The 19,403-nt window shown below is 25.8% G+C and overlaps 1 protein-coding gene across 2 annotated transcripts in view; it reads right to left on the bottom strand.

Moving 5' to 3' along the window:
• Positions 1–19,403, bottom strand: part of LOC113555639 (myosin-VIIa) — a 117,164-nt gene that overhangs the window by 44,078 nt on the left and 53,683 nt on the right. For both annotated transcript variants that reach the window (XM_026960104.2, XM_026960103.1), the window contains exon 3: positions 8,908–8,970. In XM_026960104.2, the coding sequence (XP_026815905.1) occupies positions 8,908–8,970 (63 nt within the window). The remainder of the gene's footprint in view (positions 1–8,907; positions 8,971–19,403) is intronic.

The raw sequence follows: 19,403 nt of genomic DNA on the forward strand, positions 1-19,403 counted from the left end.
GTATGAAAAGCTTTATAAACTTATTTGGATTGGTAGAAGCTTAGAGCTCTATTTTTCATAAACTTTATATTATTTGTACATGAATAAAGTATACTATACAACATAGATTTAACTGACTTGTACATATTTTCAAGCATATATTATCTTTATTATAGATTAGATCTTATTATTAGTTAAAATATTTAATGAACAATTACATAACCATATGTTGATACTGCCCATAGTTATAATAATTATAGTTTGTTATTTTTTTTAGGGACAGGGGTGAAGCTAATTTTATAATTCCTCTTTGATCCTCTTTCACCAACAATAGATATTACATAATGTATTATAAAAAAAAAACATAAATGTACATTTATAGCTATTTTATCTGCCCGTTTGTTTGAGTAAGGTCTGCCTAGACAATTTGTTTTATTATGACTGCGATTTTAATTTAAACTATTTTTTTTTTGTCCACACTAGTTGAATTTCATTATTAGTACCTACTATGCATGCCAAAATGCGAATAAAGTAATTTTATATCAAATAGGAATTCACAAATCTACTAAAACCTAATTATTTCTGTAGAACTGTTATAAACTTATAACAACCCCCGTGAATCGGTTAAATTTGTACGCAAGAGGATATAATCGTTTTCTATTATTATTATATTTTATTTTAATAAACAGTTTTCAAACCAATCGTTGAAATGAATTAACAAAGCATACCCATTACCCACGTGCCAAAAAAAGCATTTTCACGGTTGAGTACAAGTATGAGTATGAATAAATTTAATAACAATATAACGCGCTATAGCTGTGGACGTGTGGTATACTTGTGGAGTCTTTTAAATTAATGTCATGCAACTGAGATGTTCCTGACGAAGTGACACTCAGTCCAGAAACCACGTGTACAATTTAATTATACTATACTTAGGTACCACCTTTATACAACAATACAAACACACACACACACACACACACACACATATATATATAATACGGTTGTACAGTGTAAAAAAACAACAATACGTCAAATATAAATTGACTCGTAAGTCGTGGAAATTACCTATATTATACGTATTTCAAAATGTCTTCTTTAAAAAAAAATATTTTATCCAACCTATTGTCGTCGGAGAGTTTTTAAAAGTTGTTCTCGATCGATTATGAGATCTTACTGCTTTTAAACGGACTGACACAACTACAAATCTACATTTTGAAAACAATTAAAATCTTACTTAAACTAACTGTCTATAATACCACTCTTCCTACTCTACTTTTCTTTTTAAAATCACAATCACTTAAATTATTTAAATATAATAAAATAGTTTTTTTTTCATACGGTGATTACAGTATACCCTGTTTAATTTTGATAATTTTGGAACTGAACTTGTAAGATTAAAAATGTATAAGATAACTTAAACTAAATATTTAAAATAATTTTGTACATATTGTACTCATTATGAAACATAAATAAATATAAAGTATATACTATATAGTAACTTAATTAAGTTCAAATAAATTAACGATCAAACTTGTCTAATAATTTATAATTTTTACATTTTTATTACCCAAAAATATACATAATTAATAATATGTGAAACATATAGTATGTAGATATACTGTTTCTAAAACCTAAAAATTAGGAGCTACCCGGTGGGCATTTACCCTACCACCTAATAGCATAACACTGCTTTTTATTCCTATAGTCCGTGAAATGATCTGTTGATGAACAGCATGTTTACAATCAAATTAACTGACGAAATCAAGTCGTAAATTAATGTAAAAATTTAATATTATGTAATTTTTTTATATCACATTTTTGATTTTTTAAGTCATCGATCACAAAACCAATTTTTTGCCACAACAAATAAAGTATATTTATTTTAATTAAATTATACAGATAATATTTTCATTATTCTTATTTTCAGGCATCAGCAAAATATCTCTTTAATTTTTTTTTACTAAGGGGGCGATTCCTTGCAATTCTCCCTCTTTTCACGCTTATACCTACGCGATATATATATATATATATGTATATGTGTGTGTACACGATATGCCATTTACACGTGCGAGAGGTGCGTGCAAGCATACTTTAGCTCAGCTATGTGTGCGCAGTATATTGCGGCGGGTGATGTACGAATACGATATATTCTAATAGTATAATATAAATACAGAGGTACCCGAGAAAGGGCGAACGAACGCTAAAATTTTGCCATCGTTCCGCACCGGCCACAACAGATCAATACGCGCGCCGCGAGGCCTCGGCGGGCGTGTAGAGAAACGTGCGTCGCGCGTTCGCTGCTATAACCACCGCTGCCTGAGTCACACCCCTATATATATAGGGGTTGTAACGATGAGTGTACTGTCTGTTCGTATACACACGCACATATAGGTGTATGTATGTGTTTATGTCATTTATATGGGTATAAATTCAATTATAGATAATATTAGGACGTGTGTGCGGGTGAACCGGTTAAAATTATATACGCGTAAATATACATATCAATAAGTTTTTAACTCATCGCGGTACCGTCGATAAAGTATCGATTCCACCTGTAAACATATTTTTAAAACATTCTACTAGTTAGCAATTTACACTAGTGATCATTCTCGTTACGCCTTAACTATATTAATTCATTCAAAAATATATTTATATTTGATTTAATTATTTAACATTATCTATAATGATAATACATTTTATATATATATATATATAGATAAATAGATAGATAGATAGATATATACTGTATTAAACACACCATAATTCATAATTAATTCAAAACGGTGTTATTTAAATATATAGTTACTTAATAATAACTACTCAATCATAATATAATATTATAATGTAAATATTTCCATATTTAAATTATTTTAGAGATTTCTGGTAAAACATTCAGTTTTCTTTTGCAAAATTGATTTCAATAAATTATAAGAAGATAAACATAATACAATTGCATATAATATTATTAATATAATGGCAATAATGTAAATTTAGAAACAATTGATGAAATCATGATTCATAATATTTATATTCAGAAAACTTATAAAATATATTCTTTAGTTTCTAATTTAGCTAATTGTAATTTTTAATTTTATATAAAAAAACAGTAGCCCTATCTAGTTACCATAACTTAGAATTCAAATTTGCGAAATTGATATGCCCGAGTAAAAAAAGGTCAGTGAAATCTATAAAAATCCCATTTTAAAATTGGTGCTATAACTCTATTTTAACCTACATGATTTTCAAAATATAATAATATTATGTAGTTTAGATTATTATATTGTGTTTTTACATATATATATATATATATATATATATATATATATATATATATTTATTTATTTATTTATTTAATAAATGTACGTACATTACATAAGACAAACGTCTTCTTATGTATTGTAAAACTAACTGCACAGCAAGCATCTCGTCATGACAATATTCTGCAGAATTAACCGACAAGATAGGGTCACAAAAACGTAGATCGTGCGTATTTATTACAGAATGAGAATGCTTTTGTATAGACTCTATCGATTTTATCTTCGTGTTATTTTTGTTTTTGTTTTAAGCTATATATGTATATATGTGATGTCTATCGTACCTATCATAAAAGTTTTAATAAAAACAAACAATGAGAACTAAATAATCATGTTCCAATTGTATTAGTAAGTTTGCTGCGTACCTACATAGTATATACTGTAATATAACTCAATCAAAATTTTTGTACAGTATTGGTTTTGTCAATGTTAGAAATTAAAACAGAAAATAGTGACAAAAAATAACAATAATAACACAAGTTCAAAATGTTCAGTGCAAAAATTACAGCGGAAAATATTCATGAATACAAAATAATTTTATGAATTATGATGATGGTGTGTATACAATATATTTATACTTGTAGGTAGACGATCTTTATAATGAATACTTCAAGAATAATCTCGAATACAAAATTGAAAATATAATATTTATTTGAAATATTTTATATTTATTATTTGCACTATTTAAAAGAACCAAATATACTGAAAAGTAGTGTTAATATAACGATTGTATTCATGGAAAAAAATTGAACTTGTACTTATTTATTAAAAACACGAGCAAATAGTCTAATAGTTTGAAACTAGGATTATAACATAACAATTTGACATCAGAAAAAATACGATAAATTAACGGAAATTAAAAAATAAATAAATAGCAACAATATTACGAATAGCAAAAAGATGGTTTTAAATTGGCAATCAGTATCATCTTCTCTCGGGGCTGTAGATTAGTGCATAATAATTAATGATGTATATAGAAGTATAGATTTGAAACGCCTTAAAAAAAGAAAAAGAACCTTAAAACAAAGTTTGATTCCCCTAAGTTATAGATAGACAGAGGATTTATTTTCCCTAATAGTACATCCCTTATATAAGAGCCACTACGTCAGCTTGGACACTTCATCAGATAAATGATAATACAATAATTGCTCTATTTATAATATAATATGTACACAGCAAAATAATAAGAATTTTCGTTATATTATACACTTTAAAAGATAACTATGATTAATAGTATGCGGATCCCAAAAAACAGGTGTGTATTCGACGACAGAACGCACTTGAACAAAATATAAGGACTTGCATACTTAATAAGCATATTTAATTTTTACTAAGCATAAACACGCCTATATAAATCTACAAGTTCAGAAAAACCTTTAGAAACGCAAACTAAAATGTTGTACTTATACATGAAAAAAAAAAAACATTTTGATCAAATATCAATGAATAATATGAAATGAAAATAAACCTAACAAAACATAGTTGTGGACAAATCTTAGTTCTTTAGGGTGAGAAATGCAACAAGCTCAGCATAGTATTTAAATATATTGTATTTAAACATTTGAATAGGTGAATATATATTATAATTCGGTGACGTAAATGGTGGTAATTCAATGGTAAAGCATTTCAATCGCGCAGCATTTGTGTGCGTTTTATGCATTTACAATTGTGTATTGTATAAATATAAATAGTTTATATACTTATTTGATAATTAATCGTCGTTTAAGTCGAGTTTACAAGGTGTCGGCGGCATTACATGATTTGAATGGCTTTTGCGTCACTACTCAGTACCCACTTACGTCCGCAAGTCACATGTACTGTGAAATAAAACCTACTTAGCCTCCAAAAACTCTCTCCGCTACACATTAAGTAAACGTCACTTAATTATAACTTATATTAAGTACAAATGTAGAATATTTATTATACATGTGCAGGGAATCTGTCGTTTAAGCATCAAGATTTTATTTGTTTTTAAAAAAATAATAATTTTTCGCTTTAATTATTTAATTTTTTATTTTTTTAATAAATATAGTATATTATATTACATATTATTTTCAGCTTTAATCTTACAATCTCTCCACTTAATATTCTTTTGTCAATTTAATTTAATTAATTATATATTATTATAAATATATTATATATATTTAATTTTTATTTCTATCGTTTAACAAATTAATATATACTATACATCATTATTAGAAAAATAATTGGAAAAACATTTAGGTATATTATATTCATTATCCACCTATTATAGTTTATATGTATAATTATCCGAAAGCTTTAAAGTTTGACAATTTAACTGTACCTATATTTTTTAAGAGAAGGGAGAAAGGAGTTAAAACAGAATTTAAATAATTTTAACTGACTAGAAAGGCAATTTAAAAAAAATTGGAACATTTAAAAATGTCAGATGGAAAGAAGATAAAGTGTGTCCTAGAATGATTAAGTTCGATGTAGTGGCTTTTATATTTCATTATACCCAATAAGAAATATTTAAATTATCATTTTTGGGCATTCCTGAGTAAATTCGTAATTATTATACTTTAATTATTTGTGGATATAGTCAAAAAAAGTTTATAACTACTTTCACTATGAAATACTGTATATTATATGGTGATACAATGTATAAATTATAACTATACAATTTTTTCAAAAAAAAAAAAATAATAGTTGTTGAATATTTTATTTTTATTTACTTATAAATAAAGTAAAAATTCTATATTACTTTTATCTAAATTCAGTAAATTCCAATAGGCAACAACAAAAATCATACTATAGGAGAATTTGTTAAATAGAATTGCATAAGTTAGATTGTAATTTGATTTAGGTTTACAAAAAAATTTCGGAATTAATGGAAATTTGTGGTGTGAAAGTATTTCTGTAATAAATTATCTGTTTCCATAAATTCCATCGCTAGAACTTCATAAAATTATAGCTGCTAACTTTTTGTCTCTATCTAGTTTTGTAATAAATCAAAGAAGAATTGGTACCAAATTATGAGTTTTCAAACTTTAAATTGTGTTTCGTGGACAGTTTCAAAACCAACAAGTAGTTACAACCTTTTCATTCTCAGTCTACAACAGACTGTATGTCTGATATTTTTATTTCACTCAGTTCGCCACACTATCCATACAAACTAATTACGTCGTCGGTACTCTCTATCTTGCGAATGTAAAACAATTTCAAAATAGTACTCTGCACGGGATCGTAACATCGGATTTAACAGATATTCTACAACAATAAAATAATACTTTTGGTATTGAAAAATGTTCACGCCTCGTATGAATACAATTCGATTGTGCTACATTTATAACCTACTAGATAGACATTTTTCTATTATTTTAACATACTTTATATTAAAAATTACGAATTGAATAATATGTAATCATAATATTTGGATATAATAAGGTTGGTAACATGATTTTGTCGGCGATAGTATCGTTTCAAATTACGAGAGAAACCTGAGTTCAGTCTAAGATATGACAAGGACATGTGAAATAAAAAAAATTGGATAACTTAACTAAAGAGGGGATCGCTGTAAATTCAAATACTTTATGGTGAGATTAAGAATTTTCTCATTACGACACTGATTATGACCACACACTGTTATATTATTCACCACATGCCTTTACGTAGTGCACTACCGCGACTAAAATACACAACATTAAGCTCACTCGAAAAGTTGGAACTCTAAATTATCATCTGAAACTCATAGCACGTCATTATCACACACCAATGTATATTATAATTTATTATAATAACGACATTAAAACCTCTCGCACACTATACGGTTTGGTATGAATATTTCATGTCCCATTTGCAAAATGTCCCTTCGAACACGTTCCTTGCCTCATATAGTTATATAATATGTATAGCAGGAATGTGAAATTGTATCGTGTATTGTAATCTTATAGTAGATGTATAATATATTTATTTTGATAAGAGATGTATTAAATAATATGACAATTTAGTTTCGAGAAGTTGTGTACAAATATTTTGAATTGTAATAATTACGATTTCTGTAAAAAAAAAAAAACTTAAGTGGAGCTAATATCAAATATATAGCCAAGGCTCACGGAATCTTTCCTAAAAAAAAAAAAAAAGAAGGTAATGTAAACTTCCCTGGTCTTAGTAATTGAGCTATAACTGAGTTAAAATTCTCCCCAAGGACTGAAATCGTGTATGTATGAAATTAAAAAGTGTAAAGGTATTATACATTAACAATACTACAGTAGGTATCATGACGTCATTTTGTATACTTCATAAATATTAATTTTATTTATTATGAAATTTTAATTTTGTTTTAATTAATTTTTACTGTATAATAATTGTAATAATAATTAACTATTCTATTAATTTTGAAATTAAATAATTGTTTTCGTTTTCATCATAATTCATAGTTATTATATAGACAATAAAGTTGTTTTATGTCTATGGTTTCAAATGATAATAGTTATATACTATTTACACAGAATAACTTATTTTCTATTAAATACATTTTAAAAAATATATATGATTATGTTATTACACCTATTTGAAATATTTAATTTATCGTATTAAACAAATGTTAAACTATTTTCACACATAATTTTATCATAATTTATTTTTACAGAAACAAAGGTTGAAATTTCAAAAAGCTAAAATCGAAATGTTCTCACTTTAATTTAAAGTCATAGCAGTTATTTTTTTTTAGAATTCATTGAAAAAAATTATTTTAGTTTGCAAATTATTAATATACGATTACTTAGTTACAATTCATAAGTTAAAAAATATATTTATTATATTATCAACTTTTATTATGTATTATATAAAATATGCTAATATTAGTAAATGTATTCTTTAATTATTATAATCCTTCAATAACCTTTGTCGTAATAATAAATAAAAACTAAAGACATATTGATGATATTATTAAATGATATTGTCTAGACAATAAATTTTTATTTTCCACAATTTAAGAGTGGAAGAGAGAGTAAGTAATATGTGTAATCTCATAAAAAGCACGCAGAAGTGCAGAATTAAAATTTAATGTTTTAATCTCTTAATTTCCACCTTAATTTTATCCTAAAGTACCAATATATAAAAAATAAGTAATACTGTTAAGTCCCCGAATATAGATATTTATTCATATGCCTTCTGGCCATAAATAGTTTTCTAAACGTACAACCATTAAGAGTATGGTTATTTTTATTTGTAGTATTTAAACTCCACGTTCGATTTTTTTTAGTGACGTCATTCTTATTTGAACTACCGTATATGCTGTAATGTTTGCAATATTTACATGCGTTGCATTTTACCGTTTATAGTAATATAGCCGCTATATTAATAGTTAGTAGAATAAATTTTAATAAATAATAATTCTACTTGCAATATTAAAAATTGAGTAAACTCTTTTTACTCCAATTTGATTTTGTAAATATTACTCGCCATAACATAATTATAAGATTTTATAATAAGTACGTAGGTGCGTACTTGTACATTTCATATTTATTTTGTCATATAATGTATACAAATTATAATCTGTGGCTATAATAAATACTTTCTGACCAACCACATAACTTATCATAATATAAAAACTATATAGGTATAACAAAACTGAATAGTTACTTACATTTGAGTAAATTCCTAACTCCTTGTACGGGTTCACTGCAACCAATATCGTTCCTGTATAAGTCTGTATTAAAACAATGTTAAGGAAAAATATTCAACATATAATTACAATAATATTTTAATATTGCATGCTTTTAGACATGTTATTAGTCATTATTAGTGCAATAGTAAGATATCAATATCTTAAATTAATGTTTAATTCATAAAAATGTATTTTCATAAAATTAAAACAATTTATTTTCCAAATGCACAATGTAATATAATTATATAATATTAGCATATTGAATATTAAGAAAAAAAATATTTCTATTTAGAAAATGTTTACCATCGAAACTGAAAAACCTTAAAATACTCTAAATGACTCATAGTAAGTATCCAAATAAAAAAACTAAAAATCTAAAATTAAAATTGTTCAATACTTTGTATAATAGATACAACTGGTACAAGTAAGGTTTATCATTATCTAATCAATTTATACAGCTATGGTGAACTAACTATAGCATTTCGCGACCGTTTTCACTTTGGCCTCTAAAGTTTAAATAAATAGTTAAAGGCTTATAAATATAGTTCTAAATTATTCTCGTGTTTTAAAATATTAAATTGATTACCAATGCAAAAATTATTACTACTCTATTGCTGTAGTTTAATCTATTAAACCATAGGTAAGTATGAAATTAACACAGAACACAGAGATCATTAGATTATTGATAATATTTTTATTAAATTAAATATAAAAATAAATAATATGGTTGTGGCGCGCTGCTATTAGATTGTACTCTACAAAATATCATAGAAGTTTACCATGTGACAAGAAATCAGATTAAATATGGTTATTAATCGAAATACTATACATATATTTATATTTTTAACTGTTAATAATATTATAGTATTTTTAATTATTATATAATATATTATATTAGTCATTTAATGAATAATATCGTTCATTTTTATAGTTTTACTATGATATAATATTTTAATTTCATAATTTATCCTTAGTATAATAATAATTACCTGCAAGAATATTATATTGAATGATGTATTTAAAAAAACATTAAATTATTTATATTTATATTGAAATTACTTGCATGAAAAAATAAATGTTTCATAATTAAACTATTTTTATAATACTTTTTAGGATAAAAATACAATATTGACTATTGAGTATGTATTTAAGTACTTTTTGAACGACAGGTACTCAAATTTAATTTTTTAATTACTAATTTAAAATTGTAGTATCACGTATAAAATAACATATAACTACAACTCTTCATTTCATATGTAAATTAATTATTATGTAGTATTCAATAAACATATATGTTAGAATAATAGACAACTAGGTAAGGCACCGATAATATAGAGCTTTTCAACATTTATCAATTAGGAAGAAATTATAAAGTAATAATAATATAATGATTATAAACAAACAATCTGAAATGTAACAAATTGATTGTTTTCATTTTTGAAAAGTATTTATTTTCAAATATGTCTAAGATATTAGTATTAGTATTATTATAAAAGTAAATACACATATATTAATTCAAATGCTTTATTAGACTGTATAGACTAACAAATTATATTTATAAAGGTATAAAATATTTTAAATATATATATATATATTATATACACATTATAATTTAATCTATTCTTAATGAATTAATTAAAAATTCATCAACCTATATTATTAAAAATCAAAAAAGTTCTGTAATTCTGAATAAAAGTGTTTGAAAACAAACTCGTTTTCATCTTTTTATTAAAAACAATTTTTATCGATACCTGAGTAATTTACAAGGCGTAAGAGTTGTTCTCTTGAAAAAGTTTTTGTATACTAAAAACACTCTAGCTCCTCCTTAAACTTATTCTTTAACGTATATGTTACGATTAATGACGAAAATAATAATACTTACGTTAAAGCCTGGCTAATGTCGAAAATTACCTAGCACAATACAAATGTACGTAAATGACCGGTAATTTACGTAAGTGGCAACGCATAATAGTTAATGTTGTAAACACGGGTATTCTTTTATTATTCACATCAATTTCCCCTTTTGGACGTTTTTATGAACTATACATTTATTTGAGTATTACACTATTACATGCGGCCTATTACATTACTACAACTATTACATTTATTTAATAAGTTGATTAGTCAAAAATTGACTGACAATAATTGCTATTTTAGTTTATCGGAATATAGTGAGAAAATTTCCAAAGTTAATAAGTCCAAAAAAATATTAATTACCTACTATGGGATTGAAAACATCGATAAAACATTACAGGATAGTTCGTAAATACGAAATATTAACAGTTTATGGAAAAAAAAACGCTCGATAAGACTATTATCAGAATAGAATAATAATATGCTTTATTATATTATATCAAATGAAGTCCTATTTGATTTTCCTCATACTAATCATTAGTCTATTGGACACAGTAGGTAAAGTCGTATGGTTACGGAAATAAAAAATAAGTATTGCAATATAAATAAGGAATCAATTATGCATATTTACATCCTTATTCACACTGTCAACAGAAATCTACTAATAGAAATAGAAGACTGTTTTTCAATCACTTACATAATTTATTAACACAGTCAATGATTAATAACGTTAATATTCGGTCATTGAGGTAAAATTGTTTTATTTTATTTTATAATTTACAACAATTAATGATTATCTTAGAAACTTACGTTATAACCCAGTAGTTAAGAAAAATAATCTAACAACTTGCGACTAGTAACGTTAATGACCAGTTGATGACGTAAATGTTCAATTTTGATCATTGACCGTAACATAATACACAAAAAAATTAAACGCGAACCTATTTAATTTTTAAGTTAATTTTTCAAACACTGCTGTTATATAATAATATCTTTGTAGAATACGTTCTTTAGTAGTTTTCAATGATTTTTTTTTTACGATTATGAACAACCGATTGATTTAAAACTATCATAATATTTTTATAATGCATATAAAAATTAATCTCTATTAGTTTTTCACATACGTATATTTCTTCTTCAGGTGTACCAATCTTGTCGGTTTTGCCTCTACACTACATTTGTATCTATTTATTTCTGTATTCTATAGTTCCACTATTACAATTTTCTAGGTTTGATGGTATTTTTTATTGACTTGTGTTCGTTTGTTTGTTATAATAATTATTCGTTTGACACTATATATCCAGCTTATCCTAAGTAAACGTCTATTGCATAACATCCCCAAAAGATTTTATTGTTTCCACTTTTTTTTTACTGTACTTCCATATCTCTAATGTATAATATGCTTTCAGTATCCTTTTTTTTTTAGTTCAATGTTGATTTTATTTGAAAATAGTTTGTGTTTTTTGTTGATTATAGAATTCAATCTTTGTCATTCCAATTCTTATCTTAATTTCCTTTACATCTCACATCATATATTGTCTTAAACAGCAACAACGGTTAACATATTCTATGAATTTATGTACAGATTAGCATATTTATTTTCTTATATTATACCCAAGATTCTATTATCATTGCAACCACCGTTGTTTTATTGGCATTTATGTCCATGTTGTAATTTTTTAAATATATATACTACACTAGAAATAGTATACTAAATAACGGTCCATGACTGCAGTGACAATTTGAATCAATTCGTATAAAGTTACACATGCACTGTCAATGTCTTTTGTTTCTGAAAAAATCAAATTCGTTTGAAATTGAAACAACGAGACCGTGACCGAATACGCATGTGTGTTTTTCACCCTCTAATGCAGCGCCAACAATATGTACCTACCGCGTTTATATTTTACAGGCATACATATATATATATATATATATACGTTTAAATATAATAGTATAAATCACAATGCGTAAATATAGATGCGAGATCAGGGCCCAAATTGCAGAGGGGGAGGGAGATGGTAGTCAACCCTACACAGCCGGCCGGGATTTTCGTTACATAATCGCTAAGCGAGAACCCTATACACAATGTACACGAAAAAAAAAACGAACGAATTTTAGTGTTTTTGCCGTCTCTCCGGAAACATCAGTTTGTTATATAATATAAAAATGTATTTAGAAAAATATTTTTCACCGTACTCGTGATTATATAACCGTGTATCACGATTATAGTTAGTTATAATAGTGACACACTGAAAAAAAATAAAAAGAACCTTCTAGCATTTTGTCAAATACATGTGTATCAGTCAATTAATATTTATCTATTTTACGGCATAGTTTGATTATTTATTTCTTCTACACAGTTTTTAAATATTTTAAAATACAAAATAACTTGAGTATATTAACTTAACATTGTAAAAATTACCCCGCTCTCCCTTACTACTTGCTACGGTTACATAGAAACAAAAAGGAAAAATTAGGCAAATCACCTCAATGTTTGTGCATCAACAAAAATTACAGCGATGGAAACAAATGCCGGCATATTTAACAAACGATAAGATATAAACTTAAAACTCATACTACACTTATTTCTATATGAGTGCAACAGGTAGTTTTTGCCTTTTCGAGGTCAACAAACCTGGTCAAAAATTGGCAGTGATATCCCAAAACGTATCATAATATAGCAGTAAAAAGAAGATGGTAATCAAAGATTTACAGTGTATAATATGGTGTGAGTTCTTAGGGATGCTTAAAGCAAGAAATATCATGGAACCCAGCTAAATTGTCGTTTATAAAGTTTATTTAACCGTTAATAATCAATACAAGTGGGCACTATAGGTAACTTTTCAACTAGTCGAGAGTTCTATTTAGTCATTTAGAGTTTCTTTAACAAATTGGTTAATTTTCAAACCAACTTAATTACTTAATAGTAGTTAAAATATCAATTATATTAATTTAGGCACTTAAATTTTTTCAATTGATTTAAAAAATGATATCTACATTAAGTTAAAATATATTTTATAATATTATCCAAACCACAACAAATAGTATGCAACAAGAAGTAGTTTATTTAATATTTTCACCATATTAATTTTAAACTTTTAATTATACAGTTAGTATATAATCAATTAACTTATAACTTTATATTCTTATCGTTAACTTAAATTAAATGACTCAAGCTAATTTTGTCCATTAAATTGTTCATTTTTGTTGATCAATAATAATTTAAGGTTAGTATATATAGTAGAGTTTGTGTACTTATATGAACATTTTGTAAATATGTGCAGTAAAATATAATGAAGGTAAAGTTCTCGTGATGGTTTACCCTTCCCACCCACCACTGGGTTCATAAATCAATCTTCAAATTCACTTTTGATATAATATATAATGTGGGTAGATCATAAACATCACATGATCGTGCACACACATCAAATGTGACAGGACAAACAACAACAACAACGTATATTAAACGTATTTGCTACGGCACTAATGGAAATACACATATACTGATATACGAGTACTTAAATACAAAGAGTATCCGTGTGTATCCTTGTATTACATCTGTAACCTTTCTTGCAGCAACCTCTCTAGGTACAGTAATATACACTTTTGAGAAATCAAAAAAAAATTCTTAAATTATCGGCGAGGAAGACAATAAAGGTGAACACCTTATTGTCACCATCCAAGACTACTTTTGCACGTAATAGTGCAGTTATCGCTCTGACCAATCAACCACCTCTCATTCTGACCACCGACCATAACGTCACACATTGTCGATTGGCCCAAAAGCGTTAGAGGAAACCACGTGGAGCGAAGTTCGCCAATTACTCTATTATATTTTATATATGTATAATATATACCGGCTCACACCATGGAGCCATTTAATAATGTATATCTACATATTACAGAGAAACGAGTAGACTTGTTGACAGGATGGCTTTTATACTCTCGAAAAAGAAAAGGAAAAAATGGAACTAGGTCGAGTAGTCTGTCACTTCCGTAGTATATATAAACATGTCAAACGGGGGATAAACGAGAAAACAAAAAAATAAAAATAATATTCGGGACAAAAGTATACACGTGCACGCGTATAAACGAACTTGCAAGTGCTGTAATTGCGTATATTATAATATATATATATAAAAGGTAGCTGTATAATATTATTACTATTACTATTATTATTATAACACAATTATTACGTAACATAAAACCTGAGTATATTCTCACGTTATAATTGTCCAAAATGTGTACGGACGAGGCGGCGTACATCGTTAACGAGCTGAAAACTAAAATTGAGTCAAAACGTCATAAGTCTTAAAATTAAATTTTAATTAAATTTTGTATTCCTTCCATTAATACTCCATGTAATATGTATAAGCGTATAAGAGGTTAGAGTGTTTATATTTTTACTTCATGTTTTTATGTGCAACTTAACTAAACAATAATAAATATGTACTCGATTGTATACATTATACAGTAAGCATCAAATTTATCATAATACATGTTTTGAAAAAATATCATCGAGCAAACATTACTTATCATTTTTATTGCTTAATTAAATAATTTAAATTACATTTTATTTCAATACCTAAAGTGTAACACTGCAGATTGCTAGTTAAATATCATTTTATACTAAAGTAAATATAATATTTTAACGTTTAACTTTAATGACTAAGAAATGTTGATGGATCAAATCGAAATCCCCTATATGAAAATGATAAGTATCTATAAATGCATATACAATATACATTATAAATATGTATAAATAACTTGTATTATAAAAGTTAGAAAATCAGTTAAATTATCCATGGAATTAAAGTTGAAAACGCTAACACAAAGTAGGTATTTTTCTAAATTAGGACTTTTTTTTTTTTTAATTTGTTATTATGTGTGTATAGTTATTAATTAAAGCTAACGTATTTGCGTGGTAATAGTTTGCTCTTGTGGCTTGTGTTCGCGAGACATGAATCGTAAAAATATTTTTATTGTCTGTGATATTTGTTCATGGAATATTATTGTATTTATAAAAAAAATTAAAATAATGGATGTGGCCCACGATAGGCGCACATAGACGTCATTAGATGTGTGTTATTATAAATCGAAATTTTTGGTGGAAATCGTTAAAAATATATAGGTAGCTTCGTTCCGACTTCCGGGTTTTTACTCAAAAAATAATTAATACATAGGTACTCGTGACCATACGATTATATACCTACTACGCGAGGAACATGGAAATATTATATTATATATATTATGTATCATTGTTTCAATCGATTGTATTATAATTCTTTTTTGACCACATAATTATTATTATCCTCAAGACCAGGAGGATACGGATATTTCCTATACCTAATTGTTAATAATCGTGTAACGTTTAAAACGTAAAAAAAAATTTGAAGGTTAGAGAAACGGATCAAGAAAGTAATTCGATTCAGACGTCATTAGATTATTAATTTATATATTTTTTTTTTTGTTTTTACGATAAATATTTAAATTCAACATCAAATTAATAAATTCACGATTATATATCTATATCTATTCATGCACGCCTTGTTATAATATCATTATCGATTGATATTAGATCATAGGTGTTTTTTTATGTATCGCTAATCGTTTTTGAACATTGGAGATTAAAAGAGTTAGTATAGGTACCGACGCAATAATTGAACAAGTGCTGTTTACATCACCCCTTGTCACACTTTATTCACAAAATGAATAATTTTTTTTTCGAAACGCTTTTTAATGCGAAAATGTAATTTATTCATTTTACTAAACAATAAGATCAGCCAATATGCAAATATCTATGAACCTACCTAAATACCAAATTATACAGGAGTTTTGAAGATAATTTTAAATTGTCTATCCTATCACTAACATGATATTGTAATATGTACTGTACTCGTATATTATAAAACACGGTATCAATGACAGTAACGTAATTAGGAGTTTGTTCTTGGAGAGGGGGGATTTAAGTTTTATAATCCAATTACCGTGAGAAATATGTTCCAACATTCCCTTATCGATTTTTCAATTTTATAAATAATTTATTGATCTATTATAAATTAAAATAATTATTCATTTTTCTTGATTTATTTCGTTTATTTCGATAAAAAGTCGATATCATTTTCTAGGTTTAATTTTATATTCAGAAGTATTGCCATTATTATTCATTTTCTAATCCATTTAAACTTTCCTATTATGTTTATATATAAAAATAAATTATTATCCAAATTCTACAACACAATATGTATATAAAAAACTAAAAAGCAAGGATTTAAGTATAGCTGTAGTAAATGCGTAAGTCCTTTCACAAAAATATAAGATAGGATGTTATTGAACTATTATCTAAATTATAATTTTAAATAATATATCTTATATTAACAGAAAATAATTTTTCAACAGCGGTTCTGTCACCCATTCCACTTCTCATAATTACGACACTAATTCAACAAGTTTTGTGAATGGAAAAAAAATAATATTTTTCTCTACTAGTTGAGCAAAGCCTATTTACTCGTGTTTTTAATTGTTTTAAATAATTTGTTGTTGGGTACAAACATATGGTAAGAGTCTACAGTTTAAAATAATAAAAAAATCGATATAATGCATTGCAAATAAAATACAATCATCAATAGGTACGTCTATAAATAGAAAAAAGATAAACATATGAACAATTTTTTTTTAATTTAGTTTATTTAAATAAAAATCCATCAATTAACCATTAAATGGTTATTCGAACCATTATTTCGTATTTTTGAAGTAGTTGTTATTATATAATTATCGTCATTACAATTCGAGAGTAATAAAAGAATAGTAAAAATAAGTCATAAAACCTCCAAATAAATACTATTGTATCCGGTGGCCCTTCTGCCATGTATTAGAGTCAATAAAAGCTATTTTAGTGAAAATAACTTGAGATAACTTTATTAAGCGCATTAACATAATATGGCCATTCATAACAATTCTATGTATACCAATAAAATACAGAATTATCTAAAATGTGTAACAAAATTCTCAATTTATTAAAATAAACACGAATTAATTTTTATGTTTTATCTTAACGTATTTTTCTTTGACAACAAAATCATATCGAATGTTATAAAATTTACTGATAATAATAATTAATGTTAAAATTTATTATTTCTCTTTGCGGAGGTAACGCTATTCTGTAAATTTTAAATTATAATTTATACTATAGTAAGTTAGTAAAGTTAGAGTAACAGATTGTTATTTTTATATTATAATCAGGTTCGGGTTTTCAAATCAAAAATGTATTATTTATTACTTAAAAATCTCAAAATCTAAAATATATTAAAATTGCATAAAATAAATTTGAAAAATATTTCATTATTAGTATAATTTAGTAAATTATTTATTTCGTATTCAATATTTTAAAGAATTGTTCGTTTTAGAATTATGAAGAAATAACAACTGGGAAAACCGTGATTTTACAATTTTTAATTCGTTTTTCGATAATTTTGTTTGATATATTTATTAAAAAACCAAAAAATTACGTCTTAAAAATACAAATTATATAAGATTTGATAGTAAAAAATGGTTAACAGTGTTAACGCATATTGATTAGATGAAGTTTTCTGATAGAAACATTCGAATAAAAAAATTAATAATATTCATAAGAAATTAATATTTGTTGTGTGTAAGTTTAGTGAAATTCAATTGAATAATATTTTATGACCAAAAACCTACCTATTCAAATAATTTCCCTTTCGATTGGTATTAAAAAACAAGTGAAATATTTTATTATTATTCTCGCTTAATCTACTCTGATTAAAACAAATATGAATATTATAAAATAGAATTTAAGTACATTAAACTTATAGTTTAAAGTCGACAAATTCTCAGTAATTTCCCAAAATCCTGAGGTAAGTATTGTATTGTTACAACTATGTAGTTTTTATTGTATTATAATGGCATATATGACTGAATCTACGTCAATATACAATAATAGTATAATTATTTTTTTTTTCATTTTTTTGATTAACTACTTATAAAAATACCTATTTATACTTATGTATTCATCGACATAATAAAAATAACCTTATTTAATTCACACTTTATTTGTGAATCATTAGCTGTGGACAAAAAAATAATAAACTTTATATTAATGGACTGGGGTTGGGTACAATGTCCCCTACTTGTCACATCGGTTCAACGTTCAACATTACATTTTGTTATGCTGCAAGTTTTTCAACAAACCCTTTAATTTCTTCTTTTTTTCAATAGAAGTTTCCAATTTATTGTTGAAAAATATTGAAACGGCATAAAATGGTATTGTAATTTATATAGGAGGAGTGTTCGCGTTACATTGTGTAGTATTCGCATTTAATTTTCTAAATGTAAAATAATTAACAACCGAATTACCTAAAGGTACAAAATGGCTTAATGTTATAATGGTATCATGACGACAAAAGTTTAATCACTTATAGAAAAAGCTATTTTAGCATAATAATAATTTTGCGTTTTTATTTATTTATTGTGAAAACAAGTATCTACAGGTACACCATACTTTCAAAAACTGGAAATTCCCTCACGAAGTTGAAAATAGCTCCTTAGTAGATACAATTAATTATTTTAACTATAATAAATAAATATATATATATACA

This window comes from Rhopalosiphum maidis, chromosome 3 (genome assembly GCF_003676215.2).
Source record: "Rhopalosiphum maidis isolate BTI-1 chromosome 3, ASM367621v3, whole genome shotgun sequence".
Taxonomy (NCBI): Eukaryota; Metazoa; Arthropoda; class Insecta; order Hemiptera; family Aphididae; genus Rhopalosiphum; species Rhopalosiphum maidis.